Source organism: Poecilia mexicana, unplaced genomic scaffold (genome assembly GCF_051168715.1).
Source record: "Poecilia mexicana isolate PSO_F unplaced genomic scaffold, ASM5116871v1 scaffold_13, whole genome shotgun sequence".
In the NCBI taxonomy this organism is placed as follows: Eukaryota; Metazoa; Chordata; class Actinopteri; order Cyprinodontiformes; family Poeciliidae; genus Poecilia; species Poecilia mexicana.
This window is the reverse complement of record NW_028263382.1, coordinates 11,739,355-11,761,809: the sequence shown is the minus strand read 5'-3', so window position 1 is coordinate 11,761,809 and position 22,455 is coordinate 11,739,355. Positions and strand designations below refer to the sequence as shown.

The 22,455-nt window shown below is 38.7% G+C and overlaps 2 protein-coding genes across 2 annotated transcripts in view; one reads left to right on the top strand and one right to left on the bottom strand.

The window, feature by feature from the left end:
* LOC106926224 (FRAS1-related extracellular matrix protein 2-like) overlaps nucleotides 1–3,748 on the top strand; it is a 61,535-nt gene extending 57,787 nt beyond the window's left edge. The window contains exon 24 of the mRNA XM_015001008.2: nucleotides 1,533–3,748. Within this exon, the coding sequence (XP_014856494.2) occupies nucleotides 1,533–2,036 (504 nt within the window). The 3' untranslated portion in view covers nucleotides 2,037–3,748. The remainder of the gene's footprint in view (nucleotides 1–1,532) is intronic.
* A 737-nt stretch (nucleotides 3,749–4,485) lies between these two features.
* On the bottom strand, nucleotides 4,486–20,762 carry LOC106926222 (tripartite motif-containing protein 3-like). The gene is made up of 13 exons (XM_015001004.2): nucleotides 20,120–20,762; nucleotides 13,119–13,299; nucleotides 12,403–12,643; nucleotides 12,144–12,295; nucleotides 11,862–12,042; nucleotides 10,400–11,129; nucleotides 10,153–10,256; nucleotides 9,188–9,355; nucleotides 8,913–9,081; nucleotides 7,642–7,701; nucleotides 7,342–7,412; nucleotides 6,673–6,813; nucleotides 4,486–6,585 (listed from the first exon to the last, which is right to left on the bottom strand). Exons 2-13 carry the CDS (start codon nucleotides 13,262–13,264, stop codon nucleotides 6,433–6,435), a joined length of 2,316 nt encoding a protein of 771 aa, XP_014856490.1. The 5' UTR covers nucleotides 13,265–13,299; nucleotides 20,120–20,762; the 3' UTR covers nucleotides 4,486–6,432.
* Nucleotides 20,763–22,455: the final 1,693 nt, after the last annotated feature.

Genomic DNA, 22,455 nt, shown 5'->3' with positions numbered 1-22,455 from the left:
GCTTCTTCTTCTAGCCACCAAGTCGGTTTTTCTTGGCTTATTAGGAGGAAAAAGGATCATTTGGTTCACAGCTGGAAAGTGTTCTGCAACGGCCTGAATGCTTCTCTGCTTTAACGTAACCACACAATTTATGGACTCTGTTAATGTGAAAAATCACATCATATTGTTTATATTAACTAGATAAATGTCAAATTAAATATATATATTTGCAGAAGTCTACAATAATGCAGGAGAGTTCAATAAGTTCTTCTGTAACAATTTTCATAGGTAAATATCAAACCCTATAAGAAGGAGAGACAAGGAAGTATTGGTTTCTATAGCAACGTTGATACACAAGGGCTTTACAAAAATTACAAAAACTGCTGAAAACATAAAAAAACAACAACATTGTAATACTTTATATTATGAGCTAGGGGGAGCATAGATATTGAACAGACTGTAGCCTTGAGAAACCCCACTTGCAATATCTGCCAACTAATATTTTTATTTATAACCTCATGAATTTACATTCCACTAACTTTATTTAATAGCATTAGTAGAGTTTAGTTTCAGGAACAACAGCATTTCATCAAAAAAATCATTAATTAGGACAGATATTTCGGTTTGAGGTGACCATGTAGTGCTTTTAATCTTTCCTTTTTCATTACTGTTGTACTGTTGTAGCATCTTGGTGGTTTATTGTGAGTATTTTGTACTAATGAGACAAACGTGTAACAGTATGCTCACAGAAAGGAAACATGTTGAAAGTAAAGTTCTTAAAAAAAAGTTAAATATTTTCCAAATTGAAAATAGATTTATTTTTATGCCTTTCTACGTTTTTTGATAAGTTGGGCCAGGAAGTTACTCGTGTAGGTCTGAAGCCAAAATACAGTCAGGAATTTGAGCAGAGCATAGTGAAGCTTCAGTTATAGCTTGCAGAGCTTGCACAAAGAGAAGAGGACATGGAGTGCAGGGTTAGTAACAGGAGCAACCAGGGAAGAACAGCAAAAAAAAAAAGAAAAAAAGTAAGCTTATATACAGAGGAGAGGGTGGAGAATGACATTGACTGCAGGTGTGTTCATCAGGGGATTAGAAACAGCTGTGCAAATTTCTATAATTGCTCAGACTTATTTTTGCAGTTTTTTGTGCTTCTTGCATGTTCTTTTTTGTCTTTAAGTAAAAATAAAAATGTGCACATTGAATTTATGACAGTTTCTATAAAATGAATGAATGGATGTATAGTTGGGTACTTGCTAGGAGTTTATTTTTTGTTTTGTTTTTGCAAGGGAATGAGATGTTTATTTTTCTGATGCTACGTTGAGATATTTGGTTAAGGACTTGTGTACAAACTTGATTTTTTTGGAGTTGGACTCAAGAAATTTTCCCCAAATTATATCTAAAATATGTATTTAAATGCCCACAAGGGGGTGCTGCAACTTTATTTTGTATGATAAATGCTTTTTAAGTGTAATAGTTTAAACCTATTCATGTAGACCCATAAATGAATGACAAATTGAAGACTTTTTCTAACTCCCTTATTTTGCTTTTGTCAGGTGGCTGCGGGGAGAGAGTGGTACATTCATACCATCTACACAGTCCGTTCCCGGGACAATGCAAATCGGGGGATAGGGAAGAGAAGTTTGGAATATCATACGATTGGCCGTCACTCGGATCGTCTGCCTAAGAGTCACCATCGCACCAGAAGGTCTTCCAGCAATGAGCCTGACATAGTTGACGAGATTGGCGTGGAAAACAACCGTGGTACCAACATCTTGCACATCTCACTGGACCGTAGCAGCCAGCAGAAGACGAGTCCAGAGAGGGAGATCTTCACCAAAGGAATCATCCCCCGCGAGCTCAACCAGAGAGACAGCGATGACAGGCTGGTGTTAATCATTGGGATCTTTGTTGGATTGCTCCTCACTGTGCTCCTCATTACTGTAGTGGTCTTACTGGTGCGGTCTAAGCAGGAGAAGAAAGAAGTACCCAGGAACTCCACCAGTATAGAACCCATGATTACTCAGAACCTCAGCAACAATGACAGTTCAGAGGTCTAACACGCCAATGATTGACAGATGTAGTTCATTTTTGTTTTGAAAGTGCCTCACAGTTAGCTGAAAAATAAGTTAAGATTTCACATGAAGCAACGCAAACAAAAGCTTTGATATTATTCAAAAAATGACTTGAAATATTTCTTCACTTCCAAAGACAGGGAGTGGACCGAGCACTAAGTAGGTGATGGACGTAATTAGTCGATGTCTCAAAGTACTTGTCAAGTTGTCAGCACTCACTTGCTGTTATTGATTGGCAATAAAGCCAATTAATCCAACAAAAAAGATCAAAGGTATTGTGTTTCCAAAGGTGCTACAGGAGATCCCCTCCCCCCCTTATGTTGAATGACTTTGGCCGTTTTGCTGAGGAGGTAAGAAGTTGAATATTACGCTGACGTTATTGTAAAAAGACTTTGTAGACACTGACCATGGCTTGCTTACACTGGTAAAAAAATATTTTATCAAGAAGGAGTTGTCTTTAGATTCAGAGTGTGCCTAAGACGTTCCCACGACTTTGAGATTTTATGATGTAAAGTGTTTCTTCAGCGTTATCAGCAAAACATACATTTAAATTAAACAACACATTTTAATGGACATTTCTGTGTTCATGTGTGTGCATGCTTTTAAGTTTTGTATTTTAAGCAGTCTAACCACTTATTTGACTTTGTGAAAAAATGTGTCTGATCTGTGTTTTCCACCAACCTGTAGTCGCACTGTATATCTCAGTATTTATCCATAGTTAACTGTTTGCATTTCCCTGGATATTTTGCTGCTGAAACACTGTTTTAAAACAAATCTGGATTTTATGATTAATATATGGCACTAAATCAAAGAAGAGCATTTCTTTTGGTATTACAGCAGATTTTAAGACAGCTGGTCTGCAGTGGATAGCTTATACAAATGGTTCAAATCAACGTTTTTAAAAGAGGAACCGTTTTACACACTTGAAAAAACTTGTACACACTTCGTTTGTGTTGACTGGTGGGGTTTTGTGGCGATTACTGTGACACTGAACTTTTGTCAGCTGTGCTGTTTAGTTATTTTTGATCATATTTCACACAAAGGGAGTTAAATGTTTTCCTTCAATTGCTGTTGTTCACCTTAAAAGATGATTTGCTACTATTGAATGTGTTAAGTTATTTTCAATGCATTATGTCTAGGCATGAATCATTCATGCCTTTTGTTTTCTTCTTTTTGAGAATATTAAATATTAATGTGCTCCGTTTTCATTGAAACACGGTTTACCGAGTTGAAACTTTATCTTTGCTCTTCCTCATATCCAGGCGCCTGACTGCCACAAAGCCGATTTCCCCTTCATCCTGTTTTAAACGCTGACTTCATTCCATATTTTATAAATGTTCTGGCATTTGCAGTTTAATTTGAGATTGAAAACAGTTCTATGCAACATTGAATCTAATGCGGTTAAATGTCACTGTCAAGCCTTTTTTCATAGTATTGTTTCACAATCAGTTTGCAACTTTACATTTAACTCTGTATCTGTGTCTTGTTTTTAACATGTGCTTTGAGTGCATTCAGAGAGTTTTATGTATTTATGTATATACATATCCTGTATTTTACATTTAAATGTACTATTTGGAAGTTTTTGGGAATGGTTATTGTTTTAAAAAAAAATGGCATACTGTATTTGCTGTAAGAATTTGTAACATAGACCTGAAGTTCAACATGGTCTGCAAATAAAAATAATTTTCCAAGAAAAATCTTTGAAATGTATGAGTTGCAATTATAGTGAAATATTGGCATGCTTGCAAAGTCATACAATCAGTAATAAAAAGAAAAACTTGAATATTATTGAAAAAGATGTTTCACCACAGTACTGAGACTGCCCTCGTCAAAGTGTTTCAATGACATCCACATAAAGAGACTGTGGAAGAACCACAGTGTTGGTTCTGTTGGACCTCAGCAAAGCATTTGACAGGATCGACCATGACATTATTGAAGCGACTGGAGAGCTGGGCTGGACTCTCTGGTACAGTACTCTGGTTTTAATCTCACCCAAGCAACAGGAATTCCTTTGTGTGGCTTACGGAAAATAACACAAAATTATAAACGGACTAAAAAAAAAAGTTATGACCAGTATAATAGAAGAGATTGCCGATTTGATAGTTGTCCAGCTTTACCTCTCTTTCACAAGGAGGGTAAAGGTACAAAAGGTAATTACAGAAGAAGCTGACTTTTCTTAGTGTTGCAGCGATGCATAGTTAAAGTAAGTTTAGTGGAAGATAGAACTGGTACAAAAAGGGGCAAAATCTCTTTCATGATTTTGGGAGGAGATTGCAATATAATCAAAATACTGTTGATGGATATTGTCAAGAAAGAGATGAGAAACACCCCATCAGTGTCACAATGCTCATCACATCTATATCACTATTCATGCAAAAGGAGCCTCACCAAGAAGTGTTTATATGTTATAGTACACAAACATTAAAAATTATGAAAAAAAAAAAAAATCTTTTATTTGGATTTATTGCACCTTGAAACTCTCTTCACTACAGTAAGGAATACATTTATTGAACTAAAGGCAAAACAAACAGTCACATTCATTACCGTAGTTCAGTAAACCATGTGCTTTTATTACCAGTGCATATTCATAGAGAAAACAAAAATATGGGTAAGGTGGGAAACCTGAAACACATTTAAAAAAAATTAAAGTTAAAAAGGCAAGCATTTGACTCTTAAAAGATGTCACTGCTTCTGTTTGGCAACAGTTTAAACAACAGGTTAAGACTATTATTTATTTATGTTTTGTTTTTTTTAAGAAAAAAAACATTAGATTAAACTTGTGATATTTGAGCTCAGAAAGCACCACAGAGTGAAAGAAAGTCTGTGCTTGGATGATAAATAGCGCTGTGGATAACTGAGTGGAACCAGGAGCCCGTTTTGACTACATCCTTCTTCTCTGCTGCAGTACATCTGGCATTACAACAAATGAACAGCAGGGGCAGCACTAGCAGCAACAACTCCTTCTGCGCACAACTCTTTGCTTTTGAATTTTAGTTTGGCATCACGAAGGAAGGAACTTGAGCAGAAAAGACAGGTAGCTTATAAAATCATTCTCAGTGAAGTCTCGAGCGTTGATGTGTTCACTAGCCAATCCATCTAATAAACAGCAATGCACATAAATCATTTTTTATGAAAACACAAACATGTAAACATCTTAAAACAGAATTCAGATCCCATTTCCCAAATTTAAGTAATTTTAGTCAGCCAAATTTACATTTTTGTGCACAAAACAATAAAAATTCCTAATATTGTCTCACTAGCACTTTTGTATAAACTTTGAGGGCTCACCTGAGATTTGTGCAGTGTTACTGCCAGACAGCAGCGCTCAATAAAAAGGTATTAACTAGCTTATTAAATGCCATAATTTTAATTCAAATGCTGAATACGGATTTATTTCAAAGCAAATTCGCCGTGGAAATAAGTGGCACTTCGGCACAAATCCTGGACCTGTGAATTCTGCTTCAAGTGGGAAATCTCCCTTAAAAGTTTAAGAAAAAAAAAAAAAAAAGCAAAGGAAAAATTAGAAAATAATTTGTAAAGACAGAGCTAGTAGAAAATAAAATAAATTAGCATTTTACATCAGTTTTCCCTTTAAAACAGCTATAGACGAACAAAACAAAGAAAATTGTGCTGCTTAAATAAGCATTTATATGACACTTATCTCTAATGCATGTGCTGCGGATGCCGTTCAAAAGCTCCTTCAACAGCTGCCACACGTGTAAAAAAATCCGAAAATCCTTCATTGTTTACTGCGCTCTGAAAAGGCAAAAACACTGCGCGTTTCAAAATCAAACAGCACTTACATACAGAGTGATTTAATATACACAATGTACATCCATGTACAATATATACAGTACATACAGCAAAACCAATGCACGGATGGTGGTATTCATGACAGATGGTGGTAAATGAGAAATGTTTACATTTCATTCCATTGCTAAAGAAGCAGAGCATTGTTCACTTCACTGTAAGCATTTTAGGTAAAACCAGCTAATGTGCACTAACCCGTTGCCTAGAAACTGAGGGGGGTGGGGGGGAAAGAAAGAAATTTCATGCATCAGGAAAGATTTGAGCTGATTAAATATTTCAGTCTATATCTTAAAGTGTTACCGACAGCCTGACTGAATAATATCACACAACAATGCACATCCATAGATTTGTGTGACCATTTGTCCCGAGGATGCTACATTACCGAGCTTGAATAAAAAGGAGAACCAACCTTCAATACACATCGTAAAAGGTAAAACAAGTTGACGGTTATATCTAAGAAATATGCTGATGTGCACATCAAAAGGCTGTACTGGAAATATCATTGCACCCTGTGGATTACATTTGTTGTGTCGTCAGTGCTCCCAGTTGAGGAAATGGCCGTCTCGGGTCTCTACTGTAGGTAGCGGTAGACTTTAAAGCAGTGGTTCCCGGAGTCCGCCACCGCCACATGGCCGTCGGATGTTAGGGCCAAGCCCTGAGGGCCGTACAGCGGGTCAGCCGACGTGTTGATGTAGGAGAGGAAAGACCCTGAGCTGTCAAACACCTACAGCAAAGAGACCGCCCTCAAAACCAATATTCAACTGATATCATTTCCCCTTTTTGATTTTACAGTTTGTGTTGTGAAGCAAACCTGGATGCGACTGTTGCCCCAGTCTGCAACAATGATGTTTCCATTGGCATCAACAGCCACGCCTGTCGGAGCGTTGAACTGGCCGTTCCCCTCACCGTGGGAGCCAAATTTGAACAGGAACTCCCCATCAGCATTGTACACCTGTCAGCGGGATTAAATGTGGAGATGAAGAAAAAAGAATTTGTTTTTTTTGTTTGTTTTTTTTTAAATCAAAGGAAATATGCACACGTAAGGAAGAATACAGAAACATAACAACATAGTTTAAAAGAGTCCAACCATTCAGATTAGATAACTGCTGGGCTAATGCTTTTATAAAGTACAACTTAAATACAAAAACAAGAATGGATAAGATAGGTTAACATTAAGCTCCTGAAATTGTCTAACCCTCAATCCTATTCATTTCTGAACTATCCTTAAAAATAACCTATTAAAATTAGTTTAGTTTTTTTTTTTTTTTATTTCTGATAAGAGTGATCAAACATACAGCAAGAATTGTGTGGGTAAGAGAAGCTCCACAAAAAAATAAAAAATAAAATCTGAAATATGCACCTGTCATATTATTTATTCAGTCCAACATGGAAACAGAAGTGTTCACAGACCCAACATCAACGTCAGTTTTTAGGTGAGGTTTTGTGCGACATATATTGTTCTGACATAAGAGCGCCTTACCTTGACTGAGTGGTTGTGAAAGTCTGTTACCACAATCTCATTTTTGTTGTTAACAGCCACAAAGTGAGGACCTGAAAACGGTACAGCAGACAAAAAGGGGAAAGAATAACTATGAGTCACCTGACAAACAACACGCAAGAGGAAGTTCCACAAACTTTGAAAAACACAAAGAAGAGAGTCATCTCAGAGACAGCGGACGGTGTGAAATAGAAAAAAGATGTGACGTGACAGAGCTGATGAATGAACATTTAAAAGTTTGAGGTTTTTTGCAGTTCAGACTAATGTGGATTCGTTACTTACTGAAAAGAGGGCCAGATTTACTAAGCTTTGATTCCAGTGCAATGTTTGCACCACTTTTCTCTAAAAGAAAAAAAAAAAAGAAGTGAGAAATGAAATTTAAAGAACATGAGTGTCATCTTGAAATGCCCGATAGTCATCTTTGCAGCATCTCAGCGAGGCACAAACGCAGCATGCTGCTTCATGCTTTAGTATCTTTAAAATGTATGCCTCTTCCTGGATCGGTTATGAGTTAGGAAAGCAGACAGCATAGGACTTACTGAATTATTTATACAACTTGAACTTTTCTACAGTGTTGTGTTACAACCACAAACATCAATATAGTTGTTTGGGATTTTACGTGATAGGTCAACACAACGCAGTGGATTTTACAATGTGGAAAGAAGAAAATATACAGTTTTCAAAAATAGTTTTAAACTCCTTTCCCACTCATTAACTGCATGTCTTTAAGAGTACATCTTGACTAACTTTTTGGCCAATTTTTCTATGCAAAATAGTTCAACATCCATAAGATTGGATGTAAATCCACCTGTGAACATCAGTTTTCAAGTCTTGCCACAGATTGGCTCTATAAGAATAAATCCATTCTTATTCTGTTTGGTTAGTGTTGTGGTGTGGGGAGGAAAACATTTGTCCCAGGTCTCAAACCTTTTCCAGAATTTTTCATGTTTTCTTCCTGAAGTGCTCCAATCATGATCATAATCATAATCATGATCATAATCCATTTTCCCCATCAAATTTGACCAGCCTCCCTGCCCCTGTTGGAGCACAGAACAATGTCGCCAACAGATCCTCACACCTGAGCTGTGGCTCTTTACAGCTCCTCAGAAGCCACCTTGGGTCTCTGGGATGCTTCTCTGATTAATTTCTTAACTTCTCCATATACTATATAGGCGGATTATAGATGTTACCATTTAGTTGAGTTCTGAGGGTTGAACTTGATTTTACTTAGGGTTTTCTTACACTCCAAAATCCTAAACTACTTTGTGTTTATCTATCACATAAAATCCCAATAAAAAGTAGTAGTTGGAAGCTATATGAAGGCAAAATTTTAAAACTTCAAGATGTATAAGCAGATTGTGGATATTTAGTACAAAAATTAAACATGCAGAAATCTACATAGACTCCAATTTTAAACAGCAGCATGCTGATCACTTGAGCACTTTAGAGACATGCAGTAAATCTGGCCCATGTCATGCAGCTTCATTTGACGTGCATTTCCTCCTGTAGTAATTTTTAAACAGTCACACTTTGCATACAACAGTAGAAAATACCTGCAAAGTGTCTCTCTGAGGTTCCTCTGGCTCCAAACTTTGTCACCAGCTTCCCATTTGATTGGAAGATGAAAACGCAGCAGGCTTTGTTATCAACAGCGATTATGTGTCCATTTTTATCCACAGCCACACCTTTGGGTCCCATCAATCTCCCAGCACCGATTTTACTCTGCAGATGGGCGAGTCAGATATATTTTTATCACTTAGCTTGTATTATTCACTCAAGTGTATAAAAATAATAATAATAAAAAATATGGCTGTCAAACACTGCTCACCTTAAACTTCCCGTCCGAGGAGAAAATGCTAATCCATCTGTTGTCATAGTCTGCCACTATTATGTCTCCGTTCATGTCCACCGTTACTCCCGTGGGACGTTGCAGCTGTCCCGGAGATCGACCCCGCACACCAAACCTCATTTTAAACTGGCCGTCGTTGGAAAATACCTACACAAATAAAAATATAACTCAGGGTTTCTGCAGGGGTGGGAGACAAAAGTGAGTCAGTGGCGAAAACGAACGTCGTCATGCCAACCGGCAATACATTTACTCAAGATCGACAGAAAAAAAAAAAAAAAAGCTAGCTCGCTAGCAAGGCTATATTAGCACCTAGCTTCTATCTTCTCCTTTCAAAAAACGCAATGATGTCGCAAAACTTTTCCTGTTTTGCTGACAGAAAAGTCTTGCGAGAAAAAACAAAAACACAACCAAAAACAGAATATGCGAGAACCACGCCACAACAAAATTTGAGACTTATAATTAATGTATAGTAAGACCAAATATTTCGGACATTTTAAAGCCTTACTTTTAAATGCATGGATTTAAGATTTTTTAAGGATGTGGGGACACCCTGTAATTAAAAATAACTGGAGGAAATGCACGGTGACGAATGGAAGTGGAAACACGGAGCTGGATTCAACGTCAGACCCGAGGTAACAGCATTATAGTTGGTCGGAATTTCAAAATGGCGTCACCCATATAAATTGTTTGTAATAGTTCTTAAACATCCTTATAAGCTTTACTTTTCTTAAAGACCACTTTAAATTTTTAAGTTTAGAGTTGCAAGCACTACATACAACATTGATTTTAGATGCACTTTTATATGTATCTTGTAAAACACGTTTTCACCACTTCTTACTAATGTTGATGGGAGCAGCAGCCACATTAAAACGTGAAGTTCGCTTTGCAAGTTGTAACTGGGGGTAGGAACGCAGCATAACCATTTCAGGATTATAGTTAATGACCTGTATGCACTGGTTATTGCTGTCTGCCACTACGATGCGGCCATTACTGGAGGCTGAGATGCCCTGAAGATTTGTGAACTCTCCTTTGTCCCGCCCTCTTGTCCCTGCCACGAGAACAGTACGTTGGGTTATTTATGCACACTTCAAGCTGTACATTTCAATTCAGCTGCATGATGCTCAGATTATACAACTCTGTTCATATGTGTAAACCATCATGCAACAATAGAGCCAACAGTTTTCCACCCACCAACTCTGTAAATCAGCTCGTCCTCTATTGGGTTCTCCTTTTTCTTGGTGGTGCTGTACATGCTGGAGGGCCTCCGGACAGCCTTCTGACGGACATGGCCCCCTCCTCCGCTTGGGGACTTCACTCTTCTCTTCACATCCTCTGGAGACTGCAGGACATCTGACGGTTTGACGGCCCGGAGGCGGAACGGACTCCCCCTCACAGGCTGTTCATACAGCAGCAGAGAGAAGGTGAATTCTCCCTCGGAGCGGAGGGAATACCCGACCTCGTAGGTACCATTTTTGTTGTCCACCACCTCAGCTTCAGTGCAAACTCCATCTGCAGAAGCTATTTCTGCCTTCAGAACAGCATTCCCAGATTTCACCAGTTCTCCATCCTTGTCTTTGGTGGTGACGGTAATGGTGGTGTGCTGGCCGACCACTGCGTGTCGCAGGCCTTCGCCAGTGGCGACGCTTGTATGGCCCACGGCCCCCGTTGTGATGAGGACCCCCAGGTTCTGGATAGAGCGTCTCAGTCCGTCCGTCTCTACCTGGCATTCCAGATGTCCATTTTCATGAGGATGCTCAGGGAAGCTGTGTCTCGCCAAAGCGCTGACCCGCTCGCCCATTTGCTTCTGAACCAGAAGGATCTCGGTGGCGCTGCCATGGCTAAGAGCATGTTCTGTGAAGCTGCAGCTGCTCTCAATGTTCTCTTTGCCCTGGAGCAAAGAAGTCAGCTGGGTTTGAAGCACCTAAAGATGAATCAACATGGACACATCTTAAGATGTAAGCCCATACAGTGCCCTGGATATGTTTTCAAACCACAATCAATGGATTTCAATGGGATTTTATCTTAAAAAAAAACAAAAAAACAAAAAAAAACAGTGATTTCATCGTTACCTTGATTTCTTATTACTCCATGAAAAAATAACTAATGATTACTTGGTTTTTAAAGTAACCGTGTTAGATTATACATTACTTTATTAGTTGTTTTATTAGCTCAGGTTGAGGGACAGCCATTTCTTGTGTAACCCATAAAGATTTTCTTTATGCAAGAGTGTCCAAAAGAAAGCTGATCAGAGTTGATGAAAAATGTAAATGAGATTCCAAGATGTAAACTCCTGAACCCATTTTCCATTTAATCCAACTGAGCTTGAGCTATGTTGCAAAAAAAAAAAAAAAAAAAAAAAAAAAAGAGCAACACCTTCAGTGTCACAGTCTTGGGAGCTGAATGAGACTTTTAGATGTATACTTATCTCCTTTTCGTTCTACTTAGCAATTCTGTGCAACTATAAATTCCCCCCAAAATACCCCAAGGTTTGTGGTTCTAATGTGACAAAATCTGTAAAAAAAAATAATAATCAAGTGGTGTGAATACTTCTGAAAAATGCTGTATTAGAGCACGTATTGCTTGAGCTAATGTGCTTAAAATTACAGCATGTCTTCTGCCCTGATGCAAATCACACTAATCATAGCTCTCTGACCTTCTGCTTGGTGCTGCAGATGTTTTCCACCTCTGTAATGAGAGCGGTCTTGCGTTGGTGCAATGCCTTCTCAAGCTCGTCAAAAGTATTACTGATATCAGTCACTGCCTCGTTTTTCCTCTCCGTTAGCTGCTTGGAGATATCATTGACCAGCCCGATGGCAGCTGTCAGCTGAGGTAATCTTCCAGAGAAAAAGGTGAGCACAGGTTAAAAAGTTTCTGACTAAGTATTTCTAAATTCTGAAGTAAATCTTGTGACATATCAAATCCCTTAAAATCCTACCTGTTGCGCACAGTGTCCAACTGGTTTTTAAGAACCGACTTATGCTGCTCCAGCACATCCCTCAGAGGAACGGTCACATGTTCCCTGTGTTCCCCCTCTGTGCACTCCAGACACATGGCTGTCTCACATGATTCACAGTAAAACTCCATTACCTACAGAGGGAGCAATAGAGCACAGGGACAAAATAGCAACAAGTTCCTCAAAGCCAATTTTACAGAAGTGGAAAAGTCCTGTTTTGGTCATTTTTATTGGGGTTTACCTTTCCTTCATGGTTGGGGCAAGAAAGGGGTTGACAGGTCGAGGCTGCGTTGGCCGACTCCAGTACGTTACACGCCTCGGCTCGACTGCATTCTGTGTCTCTCTGTAACACTTCCATTAGGTTTGTGATGAAGAAGTTGTTCTGAAGGGCCGCCACGCCCTTTTCTGGCAAGATAGACGTCTGTCTGCATACTGGACAGGACAGTGTCAAAGACTGGGGAGGTATGTAGTTCTGTAGACATCTACAAGAAAAACAAAGACAGGAGGGACACCCAGACATGAATCATTGTTACTGATGTTTTTACTAATCTCAGAAGCTAAGCAATAAGCCATAAGGTAATAACCTAGAGAACACAGTTTTATCTGTTAATCTTCAACAATTAAAGGGTTCCTAAAGTATTACATGACAAAACACCCAGACGTTTCCAGACACAAATGTCCAGAGCTCTCGGCTCCTTAAGTCAAAAAAGAAAGCAAAAACACGGGAAAGAAACTAAGGAAAAAGTAAAAGAAGGAAGGAAAAGAGGAAGAACATTGGAAAAACCAAAAAAAAAAAAAAAAAAAATCAGAGACAGAAGGAAAATGGAAGGAAACAAGAAAAGAATAAAGGGAGAAAAGGAACCCTGAATATAAAATGCTTTTGCTGTCATATTAATCACAGTTTACCAGTCACTTCAACATAAAGGTAAAATCGTATCTGAATAACAGAGATCTTACTTCTCACAGAACGTATGCAGGCAGGGCAGAACCTTGGGGTTGTGATACCGGTCCAAACAGATGCTGCAGACCAGGAATTGCTTGTCTATCTGCCTGACCACGGGGCTGGTGCTGCCGGTCTCACGCTTGGCCATGATGAGTGACATTCAAAGGTGGAGGGGGCGAGGAGAGACCACTTAACCTGCACACACAAAGAGGAAGAAACAGAGGAAATGTTAAGAAAAACCTTGAGGAAACATTCATACAGGGTGAGGAGGGAGTGTTTGCTTCAACAAACCGAGGAGGAAGTGACTCATGGTTATGCTGGGATTATAAATCCTCCCTTAAATACTGTACCAGCTGGCACTTTATGCTCCTCCTCTCTAAACAAACTTTGTCAGACATTTCAGACTTTCAGTCAAAGGTCATTTGACTTGCAATGTGAAAAATTCCAAAAATTGAAAGCAGTGGCAGAAAAAAAAAAAAAACGTGATTTAAACCACAGAGCACAACAATGACCTCAAACTGATCTGCACAAATATGTTATGTAAAACTGTTACAATGCATCTCATGTTTGATTCCTGGTAATAATTTGCCATGCGCTGTGCCAGTTTTATTATTTATATGAAGTTCAGATAAGAGGATGTCACGCTGGGTCTCTGCTCAGATGAAACCGTATCACTGGGTCAAGCACAGATTAACTCTGCATGTCTATGATGTGTTGTACATCTGTCATGCCGTACACAAGCATCACAAGGGATTAAATCCAAACTGAAAACGCACTGCTGTATCATGAGAACAGTTATGAAAGCATCAATCTATATTTCACATCTGAATCAGATTTCAGGTCACAGTTTGGGAGAAAAAGTGAAGAAAAACAGGGATTAGTAACTACTTCCCCCTCCCCCCTCCCCCCCTTCTTTGATATTAGTAAGACATGTCTCACTTTATTACACTCTAATGAAAGCAGCACAGTTTGGTAAATGTCCCACTACTGATCTTTACTCATAGAAATACTCAAGACAACCATAAAAATTAAAAATGACGAAGAAAAAAAAAAAAAAAACGACAAGCAGTTTCGGCTTTTTTAGTTCCCACATTATTACAAAATATAGGAATTAAACTCATCTGGGAAAGTGTGCAAAAACAAGGCATGTCAATACTAGAATGAACTATACATTACAACATTTTCATGGTTGACTTTATGCAACATTATAAATGAAAACTAGACCCAAATAATATTCTGTTATTACTTGTCTCACTAAAAATAAAACATGAAATTCTTCCATCTGACAGAAAATGAGTTAATGGTTAAGAATGTTAAAATTATGACATTGTAAGGATATCGCCAAATACTATGATAATTGGTACTGATTGAAAGTAACCCATATATTCTTTATTAATCTCTCTTTTCCATCATCATCATCATCATCATCATCATGTGCCAACCACTTTCCCTGAGGTTTATGAGCTTGGTCACTAGGATCGATATCAGACACGGACCTGAATGACGGACCTGAATGATGGCGAAGGTCCAGTTCAATTGGCTAAATGTGTTACTGAGAAGCAGAGTTTTAATGCATGGAAACTAAAATATAACAGCTTTCCAGATTTAAAGTCCCAGAAGTCATGTGTGCGATATTGCACACAGTGCAAAAATCAAATGAGGACAAATCTGCAGCGGTAGAGGAAATGAATAGAACAAGCCCATCCTGCTTACCGCTGTGCAACAGGATGAGTCTGGATCCATGACCTCACTCAATATTAGTTTCAGTCTGATTTCTTGGTCAAATTTAAGATGACGATTGTTTACTTGACATCCCTGAAAATCTCATTTGGCTCATATCCAAGCAGAAAGTTGAAGCTTGGCACACTTTTCCATCCTACTTTTGCTTTAAATGCATGAGATATTTTCCTTTGAGAGTAAGAAAAAGGAAGTTAAAAAAAAAAAAAAAACACCCTCCCCAAATTCCTTCCAGTTCCTTCCCCTGACTCGAAGCAGGCTGAGTTCAGGAACCACCTGTCTGCCTGCCGCGTCAACGGGGAGACGCTCTGTGTGAACTGCGCTGCCTGTCTCACTCCAGCAAGCGGGCCTCCAATGCAGCTGTTCCTCCCTGCAGCAAAAGCAAAAACAGCCTCCAACAATGGCAGTAGCTCTGCTCACAGCTACGCTTCATACATCCCTTTTCATCACTGCCATTTTTTCCCTCAGTTATATAAATGCACTCAAGAGTCAGAAGGCTTCATCTTGGCCACAGACATCTTGCAACTGGAGGATTTTCTCAGGCACACAGACTCTATTGTTTCTGCTTCCCAAGTGATTCGAAGCGGAGTCCCTTTCACTGTCCACACAACAAGACCTCGCCCAACCCTGTAAGACCCCCCCCTTTCCTCGTCTTCCCTAGAAGACCTCCCCTCCCCGTTCTGTTTTCCCTGCAGCATGGACAGTGACATCAGGAGGAAGCTTGATGAGCCAAATCCCTCCAGGCTCCTCCTCCCTCTCGGCTCGCTGGCCGCACAGCCTTTTGGACTGCGACCATCTCCCCCACCTTCGCTTCCCTTCCCTCGTCGCTCCTCGGTTCTCCCAGCAGCCTTTCTTGGCTCGGTTCCTCCCACTCGCCTCACCACAGAAAGATCATCTTTCTTTAAAAACAGTCTCTGCCTGACAGCAGGCCTTAGATGGTCCCAGTGTGCTAAAAGAAAAGCTAAATAAAAAAATGTGAATAAACTAAAAATCAGGGCAAAAGATTAAGTTTACAATCATTGTTCTAAGTGAGCTAGTAAATGACATTTCCACATATATCAACAGTGACACCAAAACAAACAAAAAAAAAAACTAGAGTCGTAGTACTAGCAACCTGTTTTTATAGACAACAAATGTGTATACAGACCTACTTTATTACTTCAAATGCAAATTCACGTATGAGCTCTATTAGCATGCACAGAAGGCGAATGTTTGCCAATTCAGCTGTTTGGATTGCAAAGTATTTTTTGGCACTCTCTCCCTGTATTTACAGTTAAGTGGCTTAACGCCCTCCTGCGGGGTCAGGTCCTGTCTGCCATCTGGATTACTGGGTCTAACACATTCAGACGACACCACTGAGTTCATTCAACTTAAATCTGGGAAGAAGATAAACTCTTCATTTGCACAGAAAATGTTAAATAACACACAGTGGTTCTCATCAGACCAGATAAGATAAAGACGCGCTCAAAAGCTCACACTGTTACACACTTTCACACTGTTACATTAACAACGGTGTGAAATGAAGGAATGGTGGCTCTCTTTTTAGATTTCACAACACAAGTAATTGGGTTCTTCTAGACCCGACATATGTCAAATGAATTTGTGTGTAAGAAAACCGTGGAAGCCATATGTTTCCTACAATTACATTCAATGAGTAGTGTGTAATAATAAACAATACGGATTTGCTGGCTAGATAGATAGTTAGCTACATATATGGATAGCTAGCTAGATTGATACAAAGCCAATTTTTAGTTATGGGACTGGCACTTTTATGCTTTATGTTTAAAAGAAATTACTAACATCGGTGAACACAGATTTTATTGTGCATCCCTAAATAAATATTTTAACATTTTACTACTTCCGTGTGGGACTACAACCACTATGATATTTATCCTTGTTGTTGTGTAGCACAGCAGAACAGAAACCTGGGACAATTTGTTTCAGCTGTCGGCTTTGTACTGGTCATGCAAACTTTGCCAAAAGTCTCACCGACCTGAAATCAGAAGTGTGATATGCTGTCAAGATGGGGCTTTAAAAATAGACTGCAGTTTATGTTTCAGCCACTTGCTCCCATGTCTTCATGCAGTAATTGTTCCTGCAGTCTGCTTGGATAGTTTCTAGGTATAAAGAAGGCTGCAGTGCATTAAACAGCTAGTCAGGCAGATTAAAGTGGGGAAGGCAGCTCAGGAAGTGCTCTCTATATTACCTAAAGCCCCTTGTCAGCAGTAATGCTCTAAATATTTTGTTTGAGCTTTAAATCTCACTGTTTTAAAGCAAAGTATTCACTAAGCAGTAAATCCAAAAACGGGCAACCTCATTTAAACGCAGCTCTAGCATACTGACTGCATTGTTTCATTTGTGATACTGACAACCCAGGGAACAGGAACTGTTGGTGACGTTTGAGAGTCGCCCACCGTTTTTTTTTTTTCTTCTCCTTCTTCCTTTTTTTTAAAAAGAGACGGCTGAGAGGGCATCAGGGGTGCTATAGCTCCATGATGACTCATCAGTCATTATCCACATAACACACAGTACCTTGGACAAAAACTAACTAGCCCTGCTGCTTCCGCTTGGCTGCACCAGCTGAAGGAATCTGTCCGAATACATCAGTCTCTGTCAGAAAGGCCACGGACATGAACTTCAATATGAATGTTAGTTTTTCATTAAAAGGCAGAAAGCAACCTGTGGTGTGACAGGTCAAGGTCTCAAGACTGTGCGAAACTATAGACTTCTCTTTGTCAAATTATTTTCAAAAGAGTTGATAGCCAAATTATTCAATTACAGAGGGTCAGTGTGTGAAGTGGTAGAAAATATCATTTAAACTTTTGGATAAATCACTTCAGTGGCTGCATGATAAGAGAATGTTCAGAATCAGGGATGAAGAAATTAAAGATTTATTTGAAAATATGTCTGCTTGGTGGTGTGGCGAAGCTAACATTTATTGACCCAAAGTGAGTGCCACATTTTACAAAGCCTTTGATTAACTTAAGATATTACATTTATCTGTTTTGTTTAATTTATCATAATCACAAATGTCAATTACCTCCATCAATAAATATGTTTCTTTTTATTGATTTCATAACCCTTTATTATTCTTGGTACCATCCTTCATGGCTAACTCTGGCATATTTTGTAATGAAGCATTGTCATTTTTGAAATAATCAAACAACTCACGCCGCCACAAGTTACAGAAGAATTATAAAACAAGTGCATGTTAAAATGATTTAGACAGGTGAAACAGCTTTTGATCAGGATGAAAACATTAAATCCCGACTTGATTTCCTCTAAATGTTAACTATAATCCAGGTGATGTGATCGAAAGTCATTGTACAAATACATTTATGTATTGTCTCCTTTGTTGTTACACACTCATTTTATTTAAATCAAGATGGTGACCTGGCTCTTGCAAGGAAAACCATTACGTATGGATGGATGGATGGATGGACAGATGGAGTCCAGTTAAACTGCATTGAAGTTCTATCAAGGATTTATGAGTTATATAAGTGACAATGAGCATCTTAAAAGGTCCAAACTTGTGTCTCAAAGCTATTAAAATTCTCAGCTACGGTTCAAAAGTAATTTAATTACATTCCAGAGAAAGTGCTGGAGTGACCAGTGTTTTCTCTGATCACAGAGCATAATGTGACAAAGCGGTGCCCCTCCCCCACCTGTTGCTACCCACCATCAGTGAACTGCCTGAAAGAAGGCTTTTCCTCACTTGCAAGAAAGACTAATCGACTTATTTAGAACCATGACTAACTTTCAAAAAAAAAAAGACAAATCTCAGTTATGTTATAAAACATAAAATAGCACCACTCAAATTACTGCAATCATTGTACAGACACATTTATGTATCGTCTCCTCTGTTGTTACACACAGCACTCATATTGCTGCTGCATTGCTTTAAAACTACATTGGTTAATGTCTTTGACTGCAGCTGGACTGGAACACACAATCTAACTACCTGTAATCAACCAGCTAATATTGACGTGTTTGTCTGCATGTCACTCTGCAAAGAGCAGAAGAGCAAAAGGTGATAATAATCTGAAATTCTACATTTTTGCTAACGTATGTATAGTCAAAAACAAACAAACAAAATTTTTTTTAAAGATATTAAATAATTTTCTGACTGAAACTATTTTTTTTAAGTTTTTTTGGATTTACTTAGTAAGTACTCTTGCCCTAAACACTGTATTTATGGTTTGTTTTTGGTTAGTGTTATAACAGGGAGCACTGAATTTAAAAAACAGAGTCCATGATTGATCTTTTTTTTTTTTTTTTTTACTGCCACATGATCCAGTCTGGGTTCAAAGGTCATCCTGTATCTGGCCAAACTGGACATAAAATTTTAAATCCATTTCAGAAGATGCACTGCTATCACTTTCCTTTGTATGAATACAGACAAGAAGGCAGTCTAAAGATCATCATATTGAGTATGAAAACCAAGAGAAATCTGAATCCCTGACACAGACATGGAACAACTGCTGAGTATCTGCCCTCTGGCGCAGCATCCAGGACCGTCTGGCAACCTCTCAGTGACCCAGAGAGGAAGGGGGGAGAAAAAGAAATAAATCACCTCAACACCTCCACAATCTACTCTCATAAAAGTAACCTTTTAACATAATTAAAGAAGCAACGACATCAAGGGATAAAAAGACCCATCGGGGCTCACTGTTTAGGCCAGAGGTGCAAGACTGATGCATCCCTCTGATGCTGTTGCTGCAGTGCAATCGCACAAGTAGTCATGGGCTGACATATTTATACGAGCCTCTGAGAGCTCCCCAGCTGCAAAACTCTATACGAATTCAGATCAGACATGCAATCAAAGATCCCCCTAATCCTCGAAACAAAAGCGCATGTATGGCTGATTGCAGAGCCCAGCCCTCAGACTGCAGCAGAGATGCCCACCTGCCACAGAGCCCAGCCGGCAGCCAGCTCAGAGCCAAAATGGAGAACTGAGTGGGCAGCTGGAGGAAGCAGCAAAGAATTAGAGCACAGCAGAATATATATATTTTTTTATGCATACACAGCTGAAATAAAAACCCTCAACGCATCCAGATAACGAAGAGAACATACTATAACAAAGAACACCACATTATCACAAATAAAGAGCCCTCTGTGATTTATCAGTGCACAGCAGCTGCTTCAGATGGGCCAATCAATTATTCATCTGCTTCCTCCTTCCCTGGTCATTGCATTATGGAGGACTCCAAACAAGATGAGAAGGCAGAAACGCGATCCCGCAAAAACAAATGACAAGCCCAGATTGGATTGTACTCACACACACTCCCAAGCAGGAGGAACCGGGGGGTCAGCACTCCAGGCGGTGGAGAAAGATTTCCATTGTCAAGTCTCCTCAATTCTCAACAGAACCCACAGACAGGGCGACATAAAGGAAAGGGCAGGGTCTGTCTGGAAGAAGACGGGGACAGTAAGGAAGAGGACGCGGGAAAGGAGGAGAGAATGGGCGTGGATTACATGCAGCATTGGTCAAATCTCCAGTGGGAGGAGTTGAAGAAGCCAATAGAAAAAGGAGGGGGCAGGGAATATGGAAATGAGCTGACATCTCAGGATCTGACTAAAAGGAAGAAGCCTGTCTGGTGCAAAGGGGCTTGGCTTTTTTAGCAACCACCCATTACCCTTAAAAGGACAAAGGATGCAGTTTGTTGCAATGAAAATTCAGATCGCTGGTATGCAAAGTATTGTTAGACTGTGAATACAAAATTAATTTAGATCTAGATTAAACAGTTCTGTACTAACTGGTTTGATTTACCTACTTTAGAGTTTTATTTTACTCTGTTCTCCGTAGAAAGATAAAAAAAAAAAACAACAACAAAAGGAAAATTGTCAAATACTCAGAGTATGATGTCAGTGAGAGTCATCACCATGTATGTAAGAGGATGGGGCCTGTGGGTTGGTAGTGGTGCCACCAAAAGGAAAGGGGTGAAGAGGGGCCACATAAATTCACATCCACAAAAAATTGTGAAACTGGCCTGTCTTTCCAGATGATCTTCTATGCACAATATTATGTATGAATTTGAGACAGGAAATGAAAAATGTAAAATTACTTAAGTAATTATCTATCTTGTTAATGTCCTTACCTGGGGCATTTAAATGTCCAAATACTGTATATTAAATCGACATTAACTTTTATAACATCCAACTTTCTTTCACGAAAGCAAAGTACAATAAATTGATGGATAAGTATAGGCTTTTAGCACTTAAAAACTTTTCATTAAATAATTTTTCATTTATTATTATTTTTTAAGTTCCATAATTTCTAAAATCATCTATCCAAATAAACATGCTCCCCCAACCCTAAAATTGTTTTAATACTTTTTCCAGGCCTGCAGAGTGGGAATGTGGCACAATTACCGAAATGCCCTATAAAAAAAACAAAGAAAGAAAGGAAAAAGAACCGTGGAGGATTTGCTTGAAGAAATGTGTTTTTACATCTGATGGGCTCCAGGTCAAGGGTTAGGCTTGGAGACAGGGATATTTTATATGTGTTTTGAAGAGGTTGCATATTGGAATTTACTTTAAAAAGACCTCTGAGTGTTTGCATTTTCTTGTAACTAAACAATACAGCTGATTTTTTTTTTTTTTTAACAAGAACAGATCAGGTCATATTACTGCATGAGTCTGCTTTCACTAAGGAAAGAATAGTTTTTATGCATACATACACAGCATAAAAAATATTGATTGCAGCTGTACTGGACATACTTATCTTTAAATAGTATATTGAAGATTCAAAACTTCTAAAGAAAAAAAAATGTGCACAACACTTTTGAATCTTAAGTTTTACTTCAGAAGATGGTAAAAATACTGTATCTTCTTTGGCAAACAGATGAATGTCAGAAGGTGGACCTGTATGATGATGTACTGTACTGTGTCCACAATAAGTGAGCTGATACATTCAGTGGAGGATTAGTTAGGGGGTGGGGTCTAGTAAAGGGCAAACACAGACTTCTACTCTCCAACTCGGTGTTGCCATAGAGACTGCCTCCAGCTTAGTCAAGATGGCTGCTGCAGTCTGACAGCAGCAGATCACCAGGACTGAGACGGCCTCACAATATACAAATAAGGAAAGAACCCAGATTTCTGTTTACACATTTTTAATAAATCAAACTCAATTAAAAAAAAAAACAACACATATTATACATGGTATTAAATAATTATATTAACATTTTGAATGAAAGTACAAATCTGTATGGAATTTCTGATCATAAATATACATAAATACAGTAAGCTGGACACTAGACATGACTCCTGTTTATTCATGCATACAGGTCCTATTTTCTAAATTACCTATTCATACCTATAGAAAGAGTTTTAAAGATAAAATGGTACACAATGTTTTAATTTTTTATAATTTTAAAGTTGATATATCACAGTCATTTAAATAATCTCTTTCAAATAAACAGTAACAGCTATCAGTCTGATAATTCCAAATATTTTACTCATTTTCACTGCGTCATTGCGCGTAATTGAAACCAGCAAATAATAGTAAAGAGTTTCTATATTCTATGTTTAACAGTGAAATATCCACAAAGGTTCAACATAAATTAGCAATTTCTATGTATGTCACAAAAGATTGGGGCTTCTGTGAGCTTTTGC